Below are 17,645 nucleotides of genomic sequence, written 5' to 3'. Positions count from 1 at the left end.
TTTCATCTAATTTTCAAATATGACGCGCAGAATTCGAGATGGCGGCAGTATCGAGCGAGCGCGCATGCGTAGATTTCCCGTACTAAAATTTCTTTCAACGCGAGTTCTCGTCAGCCAAAGGTTCGTAAACGATAATAATCCCAAAATATCTGAGTAATCCTTGAATATAAACGAAATATTCACATCAGTTATTAGTTATCATATCTTGAGTGAAAAGTGTCAAAGAATATTTAATTGAAAATCACCGGAAAACCCCATCAGATCCTGGGAAATGTGACATAACCTGACAGTATCTGATAAGTGCCTGTGTTTATGTTTCAGGATGGCACCTAGGTACGAGTTGGCCATAGGCCTGAACAAGGGCCACAAAACCACGAAAATTCGTGTAGCTAAGAACAAGGGTGAGAAGGAGAAGACCGTGGCTCTTCGACCAGCCCGTTTGAAGGGGGTAAATATTCTATTTTTTTGTGAACATAACCTCGTGAAATTCATGAAAGATTTCATAAAACATTAATTACTCTGACACGCTCATTCTTCTTTCACTAATTCTGCATCACTTGCCATTCTGCACTTCAATTTTTATACAATAATTTTTACTGACATAGGGTGAGTCGAGGTAAAAAGTATCAGGTATAAGTGACTGAGGAAGTACCTTAACACGTGAAAAAAAATGTAGTGTCCATTTTGGCTTTGCCTCTCCTATTTAATTAGTAGAGTCTGACTGAAACAACAATTTTCTAGGATCAAAACAAAATTGTCACAAATTTTTCTGTAAAGATTGAGGCAAATCAGACCATTCTTGTGACAGAAACGGATTGTCTTCTGAATAATAACTCATTCGGATTGTCACAATCAGCGATCCAGAGATTTGCTCAATTAACAAAATTTTTACAGTCTTGATCGTGGATAACAAACTCGAATGATTTAATTCGCAAATAGTCCCTTCTAGTCTCATGAATCCTTCAAGTTGCTTCTATCTTTCAAGCCTTTGTGGTATCGAATCGACGAAAAAATTGTAACAAGAATAAGCTCACATATAGAAATCTGCTTTTTTTTTATTAATGTAACAAACCAAACGATTTAAGTACAAAAAGTTCAATTTTCAATTCAAACAATGAGAAATTGATTTGGTATTGTATATAGTATAGTTTTTTTGCTAATAAATTGGCAATATGCTCCCGAATGGTTATTTTGCAGATCATTTCCGTCGATCATATATAATTCATTGTTTATTTCATTTTATTAAGTTGAATAAGATTTTCTTTCACCTAATTTCGTGACATTTTCAACTTAGTTGAATGCTATCGGCATCATTATTCTTATTATCCCTTTTCTTCTATACAACCGATTGTCTTTTTTACAGTTCTATCTCTCGCCGCAGCCCTTCGATAAAATGTTGATAGCAAAATTTTATTTACACAAACTTCAATGAATTTGAAACATATTTGAAAAACCATTAGAAAGCTCACTTTCAGGGAAATTCATGAAAAATTCGAAATTTTCAACAATCATCATAAAAATTTAATCAATCAATATAGTTATCGTAATCATGTTATTAACTTCGACTTAACGGCATTGAAATAAACATTTTAAGCTATGATTGAATTCATATGAAGTATAGTATCCAAAGATATCTCCGGAATTCTGATTTTCAAGAAATATAGAATTTCCGCAAATTTTCAAATAAATCAAAATAACGATTATTGTTATTGCCTTCATCTGCGAACTCGGTCAAAAAGACATCCAAACAAATTTTTTAAGCCATCAATCAATTCAGAATATTTCTTTAGTTATCGTGAAAAAACCAGTTTTTGAAAATTTTTAAAACTTTAAAAAATTAAGGAATGAATTGAATTTCAATCAATGGTGCAATCACTATAGGGCTCAACAATACCTAACACAAAAAACCCAAAACTTGAATTTGAAGCAAATTCAAGTTGAAGCAAAAATCTTCGGAAGCACAAATCGAATCTCTCATTTTTAGCAGTTAGAGACAAATTTGATATACGAAATCAATCATAGTCATCTAATTTGTTATATTTGACTATTTCAGCGTCAGACAAAGCACAGCAAATTCGTCAGAGACCTGATCCGTGAGGTAACCGGTCATGCTCCATACGAAAAGCGTGCTATGGAGTTGCTCAAGGTCTCCAAGGACAAGCGAGCACTCAAATTCCTGAAGAGAAGGGTAAGTCAAAACACTAATTCAACGTTTCAATGTTCCATCTCATTTCCCCTTTGTACCTGTATCATATACATTCCGGTGGTAGTCTGAGCTGTTTCATGCGCTCGAACAGGCGGCAAAAATTCCGCAGTTTAATTTTTTATGAGTACTTCCTGGAGAGTGAGGGAGACAGGATGTTGCTACTGTTTGGTTTAATTCATTAGTTTTTTTTGTAATGTCCGCTGCTTTCATCGGATTTCATGTTCTTGGGAATTATGAAGTTATTCCAGTGAATATCGATTTAAGGCAACTGTGGATTGCAACTGTGATTTGTTTGTTGAAGACCCCTCCCGTTATAGAGAATAACTCTTAACATTTCATCCTAATATCACTCATTTCGAAATTATTTATGTAATCAGCAAAGTTGTCATGTTTCGCTTGAAGCATTTCACCCACTTTTCCTGTGAAATGAGTTTGTCAGACGCAGATACACTAGTGAATTGGTACCACAGTTTAAATTAATCGTGACTCCCTCTTTCATTATGGCTCTATCCTGAGAGCGAGGGATTGTAATATGAAATGTTGAGGAATTTATTTTCAGGATATCCAAGTATCTTTTACAGTTCGGTACAGATCACACTATCAATTCAACCATTTTCTATCATCAAATTTGTCTATTAAATTGCGTGAGAAAAATTTTAAACAAAAAATCATCAATATTCAGCGTCATTCAAATACAGTACAGAATCATTATTTTTTTAAATATTCGTTGTTCATAAATAAATAATTGAATTTGTTTTCAAATCGCAATTTTTAAATTATTTCATCAATCTTCCTCCAAAAGTAAACTTTCTGATTTTTTAAAGATTTTTTGAATGTTTTCTAACTGTTCAATATCGACATTCAACTTTAGATCTGGAAAGTTTAAATAATGAAATCACGGTAAAATGTCTGGGAACTTAGGGTCAAATGAGGCTCAAATGAAAGCTCTCATGTTCGACTGCAAAAGTAGGAAAGCATTTCACTGGAGAAAAAAATTGCCAAAGTACTTCGATATCCTCAAAGTTTGAGAAATCACCCGTTGATTCTTGAGAATATTTCTTCCAAAATGATCAATGACCGAAAACATTACATTGTTGCGTATTTGTTCTTTTACTCCCTCTCAACCAATTTAATCTATGATCGTCTCCTTTTCGTTATTTTTTATCTTCGTTGTTAGTTTGCGGACGCGTCATTTCTTTTATATATTTTTTTAAAATTATTTATTTTGCCCTAAATTCTTTTAATAAAGTAATGTCTTATCAAATGGACCTATACCTTGCAATGTGATTATTTAGTTGAGCTATTTCGTTTTAAACGGTGCCACTGAATAATTCTGAGATGAAGTACCACTTTATTATCGAGTTATTTTTCTCTTTCTGTTAAGATAGTTCCTTAAAATAAGTGTTAATTTGGCGATGCTGTTTTCCAGAAGTCAAAAAGAAAAATTAATATTGTTTCCGCATTTTTTCCGTGTTTTCACATAAAATTTTTCGAAAGAGCATCTCGCTTTACATTTACGTTTTATCACGTAATCTTTCCTGAAGTTTTTTCTCTGTGTATGAGATGTTCATTACAGTCGGGAAATGATGTATAAATTATCCTCAAAGGAAAGTACATGCACTCACATGGGTCCTGGTGGTAATTATTTCAGCCAGCATAAACTAAAAAAAAGGTTATATTCATTAAATTCGAATATATTGACCAAAATCTCAGTCTAAAGTTGAGCTGACCGATCTTATTTTTAAAATACTGACACAATATTCGAAATTTCTTGAAATTCAAGTAACGGCTGCATTTGACTTTTCCATTTTATGAATTTGAACCCAATTTAAAATCCAATCATTTACTGAATTTCGTCTTCATCTTGAAAATTCAATGAAATTTCGTTTTTCCTTATTAATTTTTTAATAACAACTTGAATTTTTAAACTCATTGAGGAGATCGAACACTGAATTTGTTACAAATAGGAAATATCATAGTCAGAACAATAACGGCCTGAATTTGTATAATTTACAATCATTTTAATTGTTCTATACTAATTGAAAAGATGGAAGAATTTAGATGCTGTTAACGAGGCATCTTAACTATGGATGCCATCCGCTAGCCTCGTCACCAGCATCAAAATCTTCCTAACAGTGTATGAACCTGAAAATTGAAATTTCATTGCATCTCACGTAAATTAGTACTTAAAAATTTCTAGCGATTTCACTTGAGATTTCAAGAGTAATCCTGCAACAGTCTAGCGATGCGTATTCAATAATTATAAGTTATTCACAATCATGAGGTATTTCGGTAGTCTCATGATGTTTCAGATCTATTAAAACTAAAGACACACTTACTATTTTAGTTGGGCACGCACATTCGCGCTAAGAGGAAGCGTGAGGAGCTGGGTAATATCCTCGTCCAGATGAGAAAGGCTGCCGCCCACCACTAAGCATGGGTGGTTCGATTATTTGTAAGAATATACAAATTAAGAAAAAAATAAAATGAACTACAATCATTTACAAATCTTCCACGTATTTTCGAATTTATTTCCGAAATCAATATTAATATTATCGTTTTCCTGGTTCCTTCTCCTATAGAAAAAAAAACTCAGCCAGGAATCTAATAAATCAGGGAGAAATGACGACTGAAAATCTATTCACGTTTTTAGCTGTAAAAAAGCATAAAATGACATTTTCATGTCTCGTACCACTTATATCGTCTCAAGCACTCAACATCAACGGAGTTACGATGTCGTTTCCAGGTTGGAAACTTGGGTACTGTGATTCCTATGTCTACAGCAATTTTTATGCTGGTCTCATTTTTTCTCCCGCAGTCGCCGTTGTAGCCCATATTGCATACTCGTTAGATGATGGCTGTCATATACCAAGTGTATGTCGGGAGGTCCCACTTGGATCACATTCTGTCGGCAGACTTAGCAGAAGGTAAAGAGCATACTTGCGTCAGGGAGGGTGGTGTATGCGATTGAGTTATTTTTCTTGAATACAGAGCATGTACATGAAATCGTTTGCGATTTCTTCTCCATGTCGGTTGATAAATTGGGTTTAAACTGGATGTGAAGTTCGTACCGTGCCTACAATCCGGTTTAGGTGTGGGAATACAGGATGAATCAAGTTGAGGATGAGTTTTTCCATAAACATCTTTGTGCCTACTTTAAGAGGGGACGTCAATGAGATTTGTAAGTCTTCGGTAGAGCTAGTGACACATTAAGCGACGTTTGATATATATGGAATATGTTAAAATCGGAAAAATGATGATTCCAATCGACTTTGCACCATACATGAACGAACAAGCAGGGGTTCGAGCCTATGCGACAGAAGGTATGTGACCGTTACTTTTTGCATTATTATTCTCTTTCTTTTGTTTTATTTCTATCAATTCCATTGGTAATAAGCTTCCGAATGTATCCGTAGTAATTCCTTATCCTTGTGACAGGCATACAGCATGCTACCAGATACTACCGGGTGTCTACAGCGAAATATTCCTTTTAATGAAAAAGATTTATACAAAAGGTTAAATATCTCCGAAACTGCTCGACCGGTTGCGCCCATCCGCAATACCAACCTTTAGTATGAGGAGAGGTCGAACCATATCAAATTTCAACTTGCTAGCTCCTTTTTTTCTCGAGTTATTGTGCGAACAACATTTTTCGTGTCACGGAACCTGAAAAACCCCATTTTCGTGGCGCTGCGCGCCACGGAATTCGCTTTCTCAGGTCCCTCGACACGAAATAGTACATTACATGCCCGAGTCTTGGAAAACAGATCACCGTCTCCCACCTGCAAGATTGCCTTCCGAGCCGAAGGCGAGGCTGGCAAGCACGTGGGGGAGGGTGATATTTTTTCCATGGCGAAGTGTGTATTAGTATTTTTCCGGCCTGTTGCGATGGGGTTTTTTACTCGTGTGGCGTTGGCCTCCGAGCCGTAGGCGAGGACTGGCCAACCACACGAGTAAAAAAACCCCATCGCAACAGCCCAGGAACAATATTTTTCTGTAGTGATTTTCAAGTTTTCGAGTTTGGGAAGTATGTAATACCAATTCCCAGACCAGAAATCGTGAGCAGTACAGAAAATTAATTTTCGTGTCACGGGACGTCAAAAACGCCAATTTCGGGGCGCGCAGCGTCCCCCACGTGCTTGCCATCCTCGCCTTCGGCTCGGAAGGCAATCTTGCACGTGGGGGACGGTGATCTGTTTTCCAAGGCTCGGGCATGTAATGTACTATTTCATGAAAAACGTAAAAACGACAATATCTTCAAACTGTGTATTAAAGAGTTTATATATTCTGATTGATTTATATAGAGGCTATCGAGACGAGTACTTTGAAAAAGAATTGAAATTGGTGCAGTCGTTTTTGAGATATTATGGAAACACGAAATTTAAACAAGTTGTTATATCTCAGGAACTACTGCGCCGATCGAGCTGAAACAGTGCGCCAAAGTTGAGCTCAATAATAGCTACAATGAGCTAAAAGTTCAGATTTTTATCTATAAATTTCACCGTATTTATGTTGAATTTTCTAAAAATTAATCACCAAAAACCCAAGTTGTCGGGTACATACAATATATACAGACATGACCCTAAAAACAATTTCTTCACGATTCATAACATTCTAGACCATTTGCAATCCAAATTAGAAAATTTAAAAATCGGTCAAAAACCATGCTTCCATTGGGAAACAAAAACGACATTTTCTATGAATCTACTTTTAAAATTGTGCTTCCACCACAATTTTTGTCCGGTTGACATTTTTTTTACATGTTCATTTAAACGTTAAAGAATAAAGTCAATATTTCACGATCCGTCAAACAGATCAGGAAAGAATTGAAAAACGAGTATAGTATAACAATACTAAAAATACGAGCATAGTATAACAATACGAGTATAGTATAACAATAAATTTTTGCTAATACATCAACAATTGTTATTTTACACGTCATTTTCTTCTATCATGTATACTTCATTGTTTATTTCATTTTATTAGATTGAATAAGATTTCTTTTTAACTAATTTTATCAGATTTTCAACGCAGTTGAATGTTATCATCATCATTATTCTTATTGTCCCTTCCTTTTATACAACCGATTATTTTTTACGGTTCTATCTCTCTCCTCAGTCCTTCGAAAAAATGTTAATAGAAAAATTTTATTTATATGTACTTGAATGAATTTGAAACATTGTAGCGGCTCGCTACATACACATTCATACACACACACGCGCTGACCATCGACACCGAGAGAAGATGATGCACAGGAGTACGAAACCCCTCGCAGTCTCACTCGCACTCATCGTGTCACACGTATATTTCTGATTTCTTTCGTTTACGGAATTCGGGTGTCTTGCTAATCGGGAGACACTTCAGACAACAGTCGGTTATGAACCTCTTACCGGATCACTCTTTTTCTTTACTTTTGTATCTACTTTTAAACGTCTTGTTGTAAATATACTGTGATTCGTTAATTAAATCGCATTTGTTATAGTGAATTGAATCTTCCCACAACAACCTCAATTCTTACAACATCACATTTGAAGAAAGCATCAAAAAGCTCACTTTCAGAGAAAGAATTTCTGAAACATTCGAAATTTTCAACAATCATCATAAAAATCAAATCAACCAATGGAGCTACAAACCTTTGCGTAGATACTTACCACATAAGCAATCAAGTGTATATGACTGATTCGATTCCCCGTAGTTATTTGGGGTGCTATATCAGTCTAGAAGAAGGACATTTATGTAGAAATCATTATCGCAGATAATAATCATAAAAGCGTTGTGGACAACCCAAATATATGATTTTTTTCTCATAAATCCTTTCGGATCTTCACGATTTATTCCCTTCCCACTCCCAACCCCTGTACCGTATTCGCTGAAGGACAAGGGAGAACCCCATTTGAAGGAAAAACCTGCCCAGGTACAGTCGTCTCTTGCGAGACACCCACTCGAAAATATATGGCATATTCTCCCAATTATCATCCAATGTTTCGGCCTCGGTTTTGGGATTGACTTTCAATTTTCACAATTTGTTATGTATGTCAAAAGAAACTCAACCCTAAATTTTCACTCCGATATCTCAATTAATAACCGAGAAAATGCATGTTGAAATTTTTCTCTTTTTTTTCAATCAAATTTCACGGTAACAGTTTTCATTTCATGAATACATGTCACAAGTAACTTTTCTTCGGAAATTGTTTGAAGTTTCAGGAAAAAAATTTCCGTTCCCGTTCTAGTCTTTTTCGGCCACAAAAAATCGATTTTTTGACAAAATTCAGTGGTTTTTTATCGTCCACCCTCTTGAAAAGAATTTTTTTTTCGGAAAGTACAGTGGACTCTGGTTAGAGGCATATTGGTTAGTGTCGAACTTCCCCTCAATTTTTTTGTCTCGCCGCTCGAGCGCTTCCCCCACTCTGTCCCCACGCAGGCCGGAGAGTAAACACTCCAATATTTTCTTCAAACTGCTATTGTCTTCCGATTCCAGTAAAGACTAAAAATAAAATATTCTGCATTTGAATTGTCGATCAAAAAATTTAGTCCACTTCTGGCTGCCATGGGGGGAGGATCTCGTTTTGTTGGCATAAAATTAATTCGAAATTGGATTAAATCAAATAATGAAGGGAGGTAAAGAAAACGACTGTAACATTTTTGACTCACATGGTTCGTTAACTCCAGAAGAAATATCTGTTCTATGGAATGTTAGGTACAAAGCTTCTGTGATCAAATATAGTCAATGAAATTAAAAATATTGATAATAAAAAAATCGTCTGAATCTATATGAATATTGCTATTATAGTTGAAACTGTGAACTAAAGCTTATCATTAAAATAAAGTGTTGAATTGAGAGAGAAAAGAAATAGCATTTTTCATTTTATCGTTCCCAGTTCTCGGAAGTCGGGCTCTGCATGAGCGCGTAGTGGGGGCAGGGAAATAGAGTCGAATTCGGAGAATTCGCTTCCCTTATCCCGCAAAACAGTCGACTCTAACTAGAGTCCACTGTATATACTTTTTGGAGTATCTCCACAAATTTTCAAATTGGGATTCTTGATAGAAGCTGAATAAACGTATGAAAACGAAAAAAAAAGAATTTTCAGGATAATCGTGCGAATGTTTGATATTTCGCAGTTTTCCAGTTTTCCACTTACTAAATGGAGACTTTTTGTTTTTCGTTGAAGAGTATATATTTTTCGAGTATCTCCGGAAATTTTCAGCTAGGGGCGTTGAAACCCAGCCGAGTAAACACATAAAAACGGAGACGAAAATGAATATTTAATTATAATAATATTTATATGATACGTGCGTGTAACCGCATGGGTTTCAGTTGATATAGTCAACTGGAAAGTAGCGGGTTTCGAGCGTCTACCCACACTCAACTAAAACCCGAAATAACGCATGACGCGCATGCGCATCACCTATTCAAGAGGATAACAAGGAAGGAAATCTAACCTCCGAATAGTGAATACATGGAATGACTGAAAAATGAAAAGGTGATTTTCGAAGCAGATAAAATGAGCCCAAATCGTATAATTCCTGATAGTGATGAAGAGTTAGGCAGTGAGGAGGATTTATTTACTGATGAGGAGGAGTTGATTGGTGATGTGATATTTGAAGAAAATGGAAATGAAATATTCTCCAATGAAGCAGCAGCAGGATCGCCAAAAACTTCTTCTTCGATCAAATACTATAACTTAAGGGCTTTATTGAATTCTACTGATCAAAATAATGTCAAGGAAACAGAGAAAAATTATTTTTGCTTTTCAGAGACATGTCACAGAATCCACCGAAGCTTCACTGAAATTTGGTGATTGATTTCTAGAAATTAGTGATAAGTCATTGAGAATTCAGTAACGAAAATGAAATTTTTCAGTCACACTTTTTTACGATTACTTTTTTAAATAAATGTGATCTTTTTTCTTTAGTGGAGGGGGGGGGGCTTCGCCCCCTGGACCCCATTTTCTCGTGGGGGGCTTCGCCCCCCACCCCCCTCCGCCCCCAGACTTCATCACGCACTTATCATATAAAATAGTATACGCAACACGTGCGGACAGCAGGCGGTATCCCTCGGGCGGCTGCGCCGCCCTCGTGAGTAACCGCCTGCTTTCCGCACTAGTTACGTAATGTACGGTGGTGACTGTGTCTCCACTACATCTCTGTCATTCAGACACGCACACACATACACACACTCAATTTTCCTCTTTAGACATTGGGCCAATTCCCACATTAAAAATCCATTTCCGTATCACAAACCTCATGACCCGTTTATTGCCATAATCCTCCATGCGTCCTAATCCCTCATCATCACCTGGCGTCCATAATCCCTCGTCCGTCTGACTGGCGCCCGTGACGTCACGACGGAAATTTCCCCGCCGGGACCCCCGAGCCAATCACAGCTCACCGGCGGGAACTTACAGCGCCGAACCAATCGGAAGCCAGGATTTTACTCATCCCTTCTCCAAATTTTCCACCAATCACATCCTTGCACTCTCCTTAAATACCGCACACTTTCCACACTCATGATCAGTCAATCATTCACTCGACATTCACTCATCGCTCAACCATTGGACAACACATCAACAGAGAGGACAAGTCTTCTTACGACTAACTCTCCACTCTTGTAAATATTAACGTTTAAAAACTCAAATATATTTCGCTCAACGTTGGATCTCTGGAGTTGTCATTTAATAACCTGCTCACCTCCACAGTACTATTAAAATTTCGCGTTTTTTAGCTTTCCACCAAACTGATTGAAATATTATGCTTTTTGTCGAAACGTATATATTTTTTTAAATATCTTCACAAATTTTCAGTCCGAGACGCTCAAAATCAGCTGAGTAAACGCATGAAAATGAAAAAAAAAATGATTTTTCAATTATTAGAATATCTCCCAATTCGCGGTTTTTCGGTTTGACACCCACTTGATATGAATGTTTTGTTTTCCGTCGGAGAGTATACCTGTTTCAGAGTATCTCCACAAATTTCCAGCTCGCAACGCTCAACACCAGCTCGGTGAGCGCTTGGGAACGGCAAGGGAAAATGAATTTTGAGGACATAATTCTGAGAATGTCCGAAATTTTGGGTTTCTAGATGTTCGGTTTGGAAATGTTACTTGAAAAAAAATATATCCTCAATAAAAGACAGAANTAGAGTATCTCCATAAATTTCCAGCTCGGAACGCTCAAAACCAGCTCAGTGAGCGCTTGGGAACGGCAAGGGAAAATGAGTTTTTTGGACATAATTATGAGAATGACCGAAATTTTGGGTTTCTAGGTGTTCGGTTTGGAAATGTTACTTGAACAAAAATATATCCTCAACAAAAGACAGAAACTTGTCGATTCAATGGGTAAAGGACCGAAAACACTCAATATTTCAACTATCGTCATAACGATATCACTAAAATGCTTTTTTTTTCGTTTTCATGCGTTTACTCAGCTGATATTGAGCGTCGCAGGCTGGAAATTTGTAGAGTTACTTGAAAAAGTGTATACTTTCCGGTAAAAAGCGCAGCGCAAAATTTTAATCAAGGCGGCGAAAGGTCAGAAAACCGCGAAATTCTCAATATTATTATAAATGAAAATTTACTTCGTTCTTCATTTTTATGTGTTCACTCGGCTGATTTTCAGTGTCCCGAGTTGAACATTTGTGGAGATACTCAAAAATATACATATTCTTTGACGAAAAACAAGAAATCTCCATTCAGTGGGTGGACGACTGAAAAATCGCGAAATATCAGATATTCTTATGATTGTCCTAAAAATTATAATTTTTTTTTCGTTTTCATACGTTTATTCAGCTTCTATTGAGAGTCCCAACTTGAAAATTTGTGGAGATACTCCAAAAAGTATACACTTTCTGAAAAAGAAAAAAAAATTTTGTTCGAGAAGTTGGACAACCAGAAAACCACTGAATTTTGTTAAAAATTTGATTTTTCATGGCCGAAAAAAACTGGGACGAGAACGGAAATTTTTTTTTCTGAAACTTCAGACAATTTCCGAAGAAAACTTACTTGTGACATTTATTCATAGAATGAAATCTGTTGCCGTGAAAATTGATTGAAAAAAAAGGAGAGAAAAATTTCAACATGCGTTTTCTCGGTAAATTTAGGGTTGAGTTTCTTTTGACATACATAACAAATTGTGAAAATTGAAGGTCAATCCCAAAATCAAAGCCGAAACCCTGGGTGATAATTGGGAGAATGTGCCATATACATATTTAGCATGAATTTTCCGACTGCTACAGTATGGAAATAATAATTGACAAGATTCATAATATTCCAGGTCGCTCAAAATAAAAATGTGAAGTTCTTATTCGAGATTCTCATTTTTGTGATTTCTTTTTTTTGCAAATCACCGACATCCTACACTACACGTTCTCACCTCCAGGTGTTCATGATGCAGACGCCTGAATATTCCTAACTGAATTGATAGAGAGTAAGAATCATAGAGGGACTTCATTGGTATAAAGTTATGGAACCAATTGATGCAAGTTACTTATTATTTAATCGTCCGTATAAATTGATCGTACATTAAGCTTGCTCTTTCAATAATTACATTCGAAATGTTAGGTAATTATCCTAGAATCAGTGCCTTCAAGCATTCAAATCAGGTTCATAGGCGAACTATCGTTTCTGATCGAGGTGGCTTTTGCACTCGTCTCAGTTTGGAGCCAGGAGTTATCAAAATTCGAGATATCGACGTTAAGGACTCGGAGTTTTTATTTATGCCAAACAAATTTATTCGAAACAAGAATTTAAATAATGATTCTGTGAGGCAATTTCGCGCATTGGTTTGTCTCAAGTTAAGTTTAATCTTTCCTTTAGAAGAATTTTTGAAGCGATGTACTAGTATTTCTCCAATAGATACGATGATAGCGATTGAATGGCCAATTGCAATGAATGTAATAAGTTGGGTTAGTAACTGACTTTTTGATTTTTCACCTAGCATCTCGTCTGTAGTATCATTTTTGAGAGATTGGAAGTATGGAGTGTTTGCAATATCTGAATACCAATATTTTATATGACCTGTTTCGCGCAATATTTCGATAACATTATCCATATTTTTTTTCTAGGCCAATTGTAACTGTGAACGAAACTTAGACTATCGGACATAAAGATTGGCTTCGCAGCTTTTAGCCTATATTTAACATCGTCTGCACGACTCTCTAATTCCCCTCTTTTAGCGATAGTTCTGGACATCACGCAGGAAACATTGCCATGCACCATTGCCATTTTTACACACAGACCACTTGCCGCATATTTATGTTTTGATCTTAGTTTTTTTTCAAATTCAATTTAGCCCCAATTGCTTCCGTGAAAAATCTATCGAATAGCTTATCGTCAACCATCGGTGGTAACCCTGACTGATCAATTTGTTCAAATGTTTCATATTCAGTTTCTATAAGAGGATGAACACCAAGATTTGTTAACGAAGCATAAAAATCATTCGCATGCATGAATCCCAGTATGGTGATTAGGAAGAATAGAAGCCTTTCGTAGTGTCTGGAAGGTTGATGATTCACGGTAATTGAGAATACTAAGTTGCAAATGGTAAATAATTTCCAGGTTCGCTTATCGAACTTTAGGAGAACCGTTGCTAACCATATAACTGTAATGAGGACTAAATAAAATAATTGAAGCAGTTGTACACAGCGTGCAGTATCTGAGTGAGCTCGAGCTAAATCCAGTGTCAAACCGGGAATTGATGAAAAAAATCGTCCAATATTTGGGTATGAAACGTTGTGCTATTCTAAAACTCAGACCTAATTTTAGATTTTGGTGGCAAAAGAATACAAACGATTTTGTTAAAATTGTTGAAAACAAAATAAGGGACAAAAGATGACAGGGTATGATTCATGCACGTAAGAATTGTACGCATTTATGGTTGTGCACAAATCTGACATTCGAATAACACGTGCACATTATCTTTTCTCATGTACACATTATATTCAATCACAAAATATTGAGATGTCAAGTTGTGCACAATGTCATTTTGTTGTGTGCACATGCGATGAATTGAGTATAAAAAATATGTACATTTAGAAAAGGGATAAATGTTGGGTGTAAATATTGTACACACACATTAATTAAAAATGGAGAGTTGTACACATTTATACTTTTACGCATGAGGAACAATTATCAGTTGTACACACATGTATTTTAAACGTTCACTAAAATATTGTGTGTAGTATTTTTTGTGTATGCAATTGGATGATAAATGAGCAAGATAGTTGTGCACAAAATATCGTGCAGAACATACCGTCAAAAAATAAATGTTTGGTGCAAATATTGGGCACGCAAATTAATTAAAGGAAAAAGTTGTACATACTTAGCATTTTCCGGAAGTGCAACGAATTTTAGATGTACACGCGAGAGTGGAAAACGTTCACGAAAATAGAACGAATGCTCATTTCCAAGCACACAATCAGGTATTAACATTCTGAGTCACATATCGGCCTGTGTCATCCTTTGTCCGGCAGAATGGGGATGGCCAATTTTTATAGCAAAGGCGTGGGGTGGTGGTAACGCTCATATAGCCAGAGGGCTATAAGATAGTTGACCATCCAGCCTAGAGATTAACCCAGAAATTGATGTAAGAATCTCCACGTAGACTGGAAACGGAAGCAAGGAACGTGAATAAACGCAAATTTCACCGGATCCCAGTCACAAACGAGGAACATGAGAGAGGTTGAATGATGGTTGATCCAACGGAATTATGAATGGTGAATGAATATGACGAACTATCGTCTGAACCAAACAGCGAATTCATCTATTTTCAATTTCCGGCCCGCAGTAACACAATAGTATATAAACTTACCTATTGGGAAATTTCATTTCTGACTAATGTGAGCTGGCAGGCCTAGCCGAAGGCGAGGTTTGCAATCACATTTATCAGAAATGATATTTCTCAACGTGTGCGTTTCGTGCTTTTGTATTGCTGCGTGGAGAAGTTGGAAATAACTCACGCAACGCGTGAGTTATTTCCATTTTCCCGCACGCAGTAACACAAAAAATTTATAACTACAGAACTTTCAAGTTAAAAGGGTGTTACAATTGTCGACATGTACATGGGGGAACGATTCATCGTTCTCAGAAAAATGAGAAGAAGAACAAAATGTCAGAATAAAAACGATTTAATGGATACAACATCAATCAACACGGCAGTTATAATTATGTATTTACAATCAAATAGCAAATGAGTCGATTTCAAACACAAACATTTAAAAAAATCTACATAAATGAAGAGAGTATAAGTACAGCATGTAACAGTGCAATGTTAAAAATTGATCTAACAAGGTATCCAGCACTCAAGGAAACATGGGAAACCAGGAATTGTCAGGGAATTCAATCGGTCTGGAGAAGCCAGGGAATAGTCAAGGAATTTAGGAAATTCCTGAAATTTTCAATTGATTGAAAAGAAAAATTTTGTTTTTATCGAATTTTAACTCATTAGAATTTTTTACTAGCCATGAACAAATGATCTGCTGCCGACCAGAGAATTTTGTTTTCTTGACCTGGGAAACAGGAAAAAGTAAGGAAGTTTTCAATGCATTTTCCACGGGACACCTTGTATGAGATAATAATTATAGAGTTATTCATAAAAGTTCCAAGAACAACTAATTGTGCCACTCCCTTTCGATCATTGTATCCACGCCATCATTCCATCGTTCTCCTCCCATCAAGTGTGGATGTAGATATGAATTGATCCTCGCTCTACACAGTAGGCATTTGCGAGTGATCAGTTGTCGTACGCATGGAACGCAGATGCGATAGCTGCAGGGTCTCAACTTCTGGACCTTCTCTTTCGAGTCATATACGCAGCACTCTTTTGAAAAATTATTGATATTATTAATACTGTTACTAACAGTACATAAAACAGACATATATATGGAATACGGAGGAGGATCATATTAGAGGGTAACATCAAGAATAAGGCTAGAGCTCATATAAATGTCACATGGTTAAGGGCGTTACGACCACAGAAAACATGAGAAAAATTAAGCGGATCAAATCCGAGAGATCAATGCTATTATGATTGAACGTATGATTATTATGATTTTTATAACTCACAATAGCGGTCATAAGCATGACCCTGACCACCCTGGTCACATTGATGAGCTTGGTCAGCTTGGTTAAGTTGGTCATCTTGATCAGATTGGTCACCTCGATCAGATTGATTATGTTAGTCGCGTCCAACATAAATAATGTGACCAACATGACCAAGGGGAACGAGATAAGGGATGTGATCAACTAGGCCATGTTTGATCCATTGATCAAACATGACCATCATGAACCATATGATCAACATTAACAAAGTGACCAATGTAACCAAATGTTTTCCGTATAGGTATACCCTTGACAAACAAAAAAAATAAAATGAATAATGGAATCTACTTTAAATGATGTGAAAATTGATCCGCCCCGGAGATGAAGTAGCGAAGGAAATGACAGAGCTTGTATCTCGAAAGTGATTCATGGAAATCGATTCTTTAATTATTCATACTATTTTTACTCGTTTTCCCGAAACTATGAGAGGCGATGGCCACTCTTTTCCTTCTGGACACATAAAACACGCGGTTGAGGTGTTAAGAGAATCTCGCTACGATGACAGCGCAAGGCGAGGCTAGCGCACCACTGTCAATGACTCTTGTTGCGACGTACAATGCCTTAGGTCAACAGTGTAGCGTGGTAAATTTCTCCTAGAATAACCCGGACGTGACGTGACATTGCACGTGATATAAAGATTTTGATCTAACGACTTTCGTTGAACATCCATGATAGAGAGCTAACTTCACTTACATTTACAAACATAACTAGACGTGCTCGTATCATAGTATGTGTCAATATCGGCATATGATTTGCATTAATCACCAGCAATCATAAAAGCTAACTTCACTTATATTTACAAAGATAACTAAATGTGCTCGCATTATAGAGGCTGTCGATATCCAAATACGATTCATATCCATCAAAAGCAATCGCAAAAGTCGGTGCATTCTCCTGCACTCATTTTTACAAGTGAATGTAATGGAATGTTTCCTTCACACCCGAAAATATTGCTGAGAGATGGTGCATATCCATACACGCATACTTCACCAACGATTGCAAGTATAACGACTAAATCTGCCATTCTGTCAAGCGAATGGATCCGCTTTGTGAGTCTTCTTCGAGTGGAAGCTCGCACAGTATGAAGCTTCCAATCGAGCGACGCTCATTGAACGTTCGTGATAGACAGCTAGCTTCACTTATATTTACAAAGATAACTAACTGTGCTCGCACTATAGTAGGTGTCGATATCCAAATACGATTCACATCCATCACAAACAATCGTAAAAGTCGGTGCATTCTCCTGCACTCATTTTTACAAGTAAATGTAATGGAATGTTTCCTTCACACTTGAAAATATTGCTGAAATATGGTGCATATTCACACACGCAGACTTCACCAATTCAC

At 36.5% G+C, this 17,645-nt stretch overlaps 1 protein-coding gene across 1 annotated transcript; it reads left to right on the top strand.

Annotated features, from left to right (window-relative positions):
- The first annotated feature begins 40 nt into the window (after nucleotides 1-40).
- Nucleotides 41-4,716, top strand: LOC107038752 (60S ribosomal protein L36). Its single transcript, XM_015258005.1, has 4 exons — nucleotides 41-120; nucleotides 322-448; nucleotides 2,054-2,188; nucleotides 4,554-4,716. The coding sequence occupies exons 1-4, from the start codon at nucleotides 65-67 to the stop codon at nucleotides 4,638-4,640; spliced, it is 405 nt and encodes a 134-aa protein (XP_015113491.1). The 5' UTR covers nucleotides 41-64; the 3' UTR covers nucleotides 4,641-4,716.
- Nucleotides 4,717-17,645: the final 12,929 nt, after the last annotated feature.

Source organism: Diachasma alloeum, unplaced genomic scaffold, assembly GCF_001412515.2.
Source record: "Diachasma alloeum isolate Michigan unplaced genomic scaffold, Dall2.0 Dall_scaffold_00288, whole genome shotgun sequence".
NCBI classification, from domain to species: Eukaryota; Metazoa; Arthropoda; class Insecta; order Hymenoptera; family Braconidae; genus Diachasma; species Diachasma alloeum.
The sequence above is the reverse complement of the archived record's forward strand: the minus strand, read 5'-3'. Positions and strand labels throughout refer to the sequence as shown.

Excerpts from the sequence above, each read along its gene's own strand:
- LOC107038752 (XM_015258005.1), top strand. The coding sequence starts at position 65 with ATGCGTAGATTTCCCGTACTAAAATTTCTTTCAACGCGAGTTCTCGTC. Across the intron at positions 121-321 it reads CGAGTTCTCGTCAGCCAAAG|GATGGCACCTAGGTACGAGT; the intron begins GTTCGTAAACGA and ends TTTATGTTTCAG. Across the intron at positions 2,189-4,553 it reads TCAAATTCCTGAAGAGAAGG|TTGGGCACGCACATTCGCGC; the intron begins GTAAGTCAAAAC and ends TTACTATTTTAG.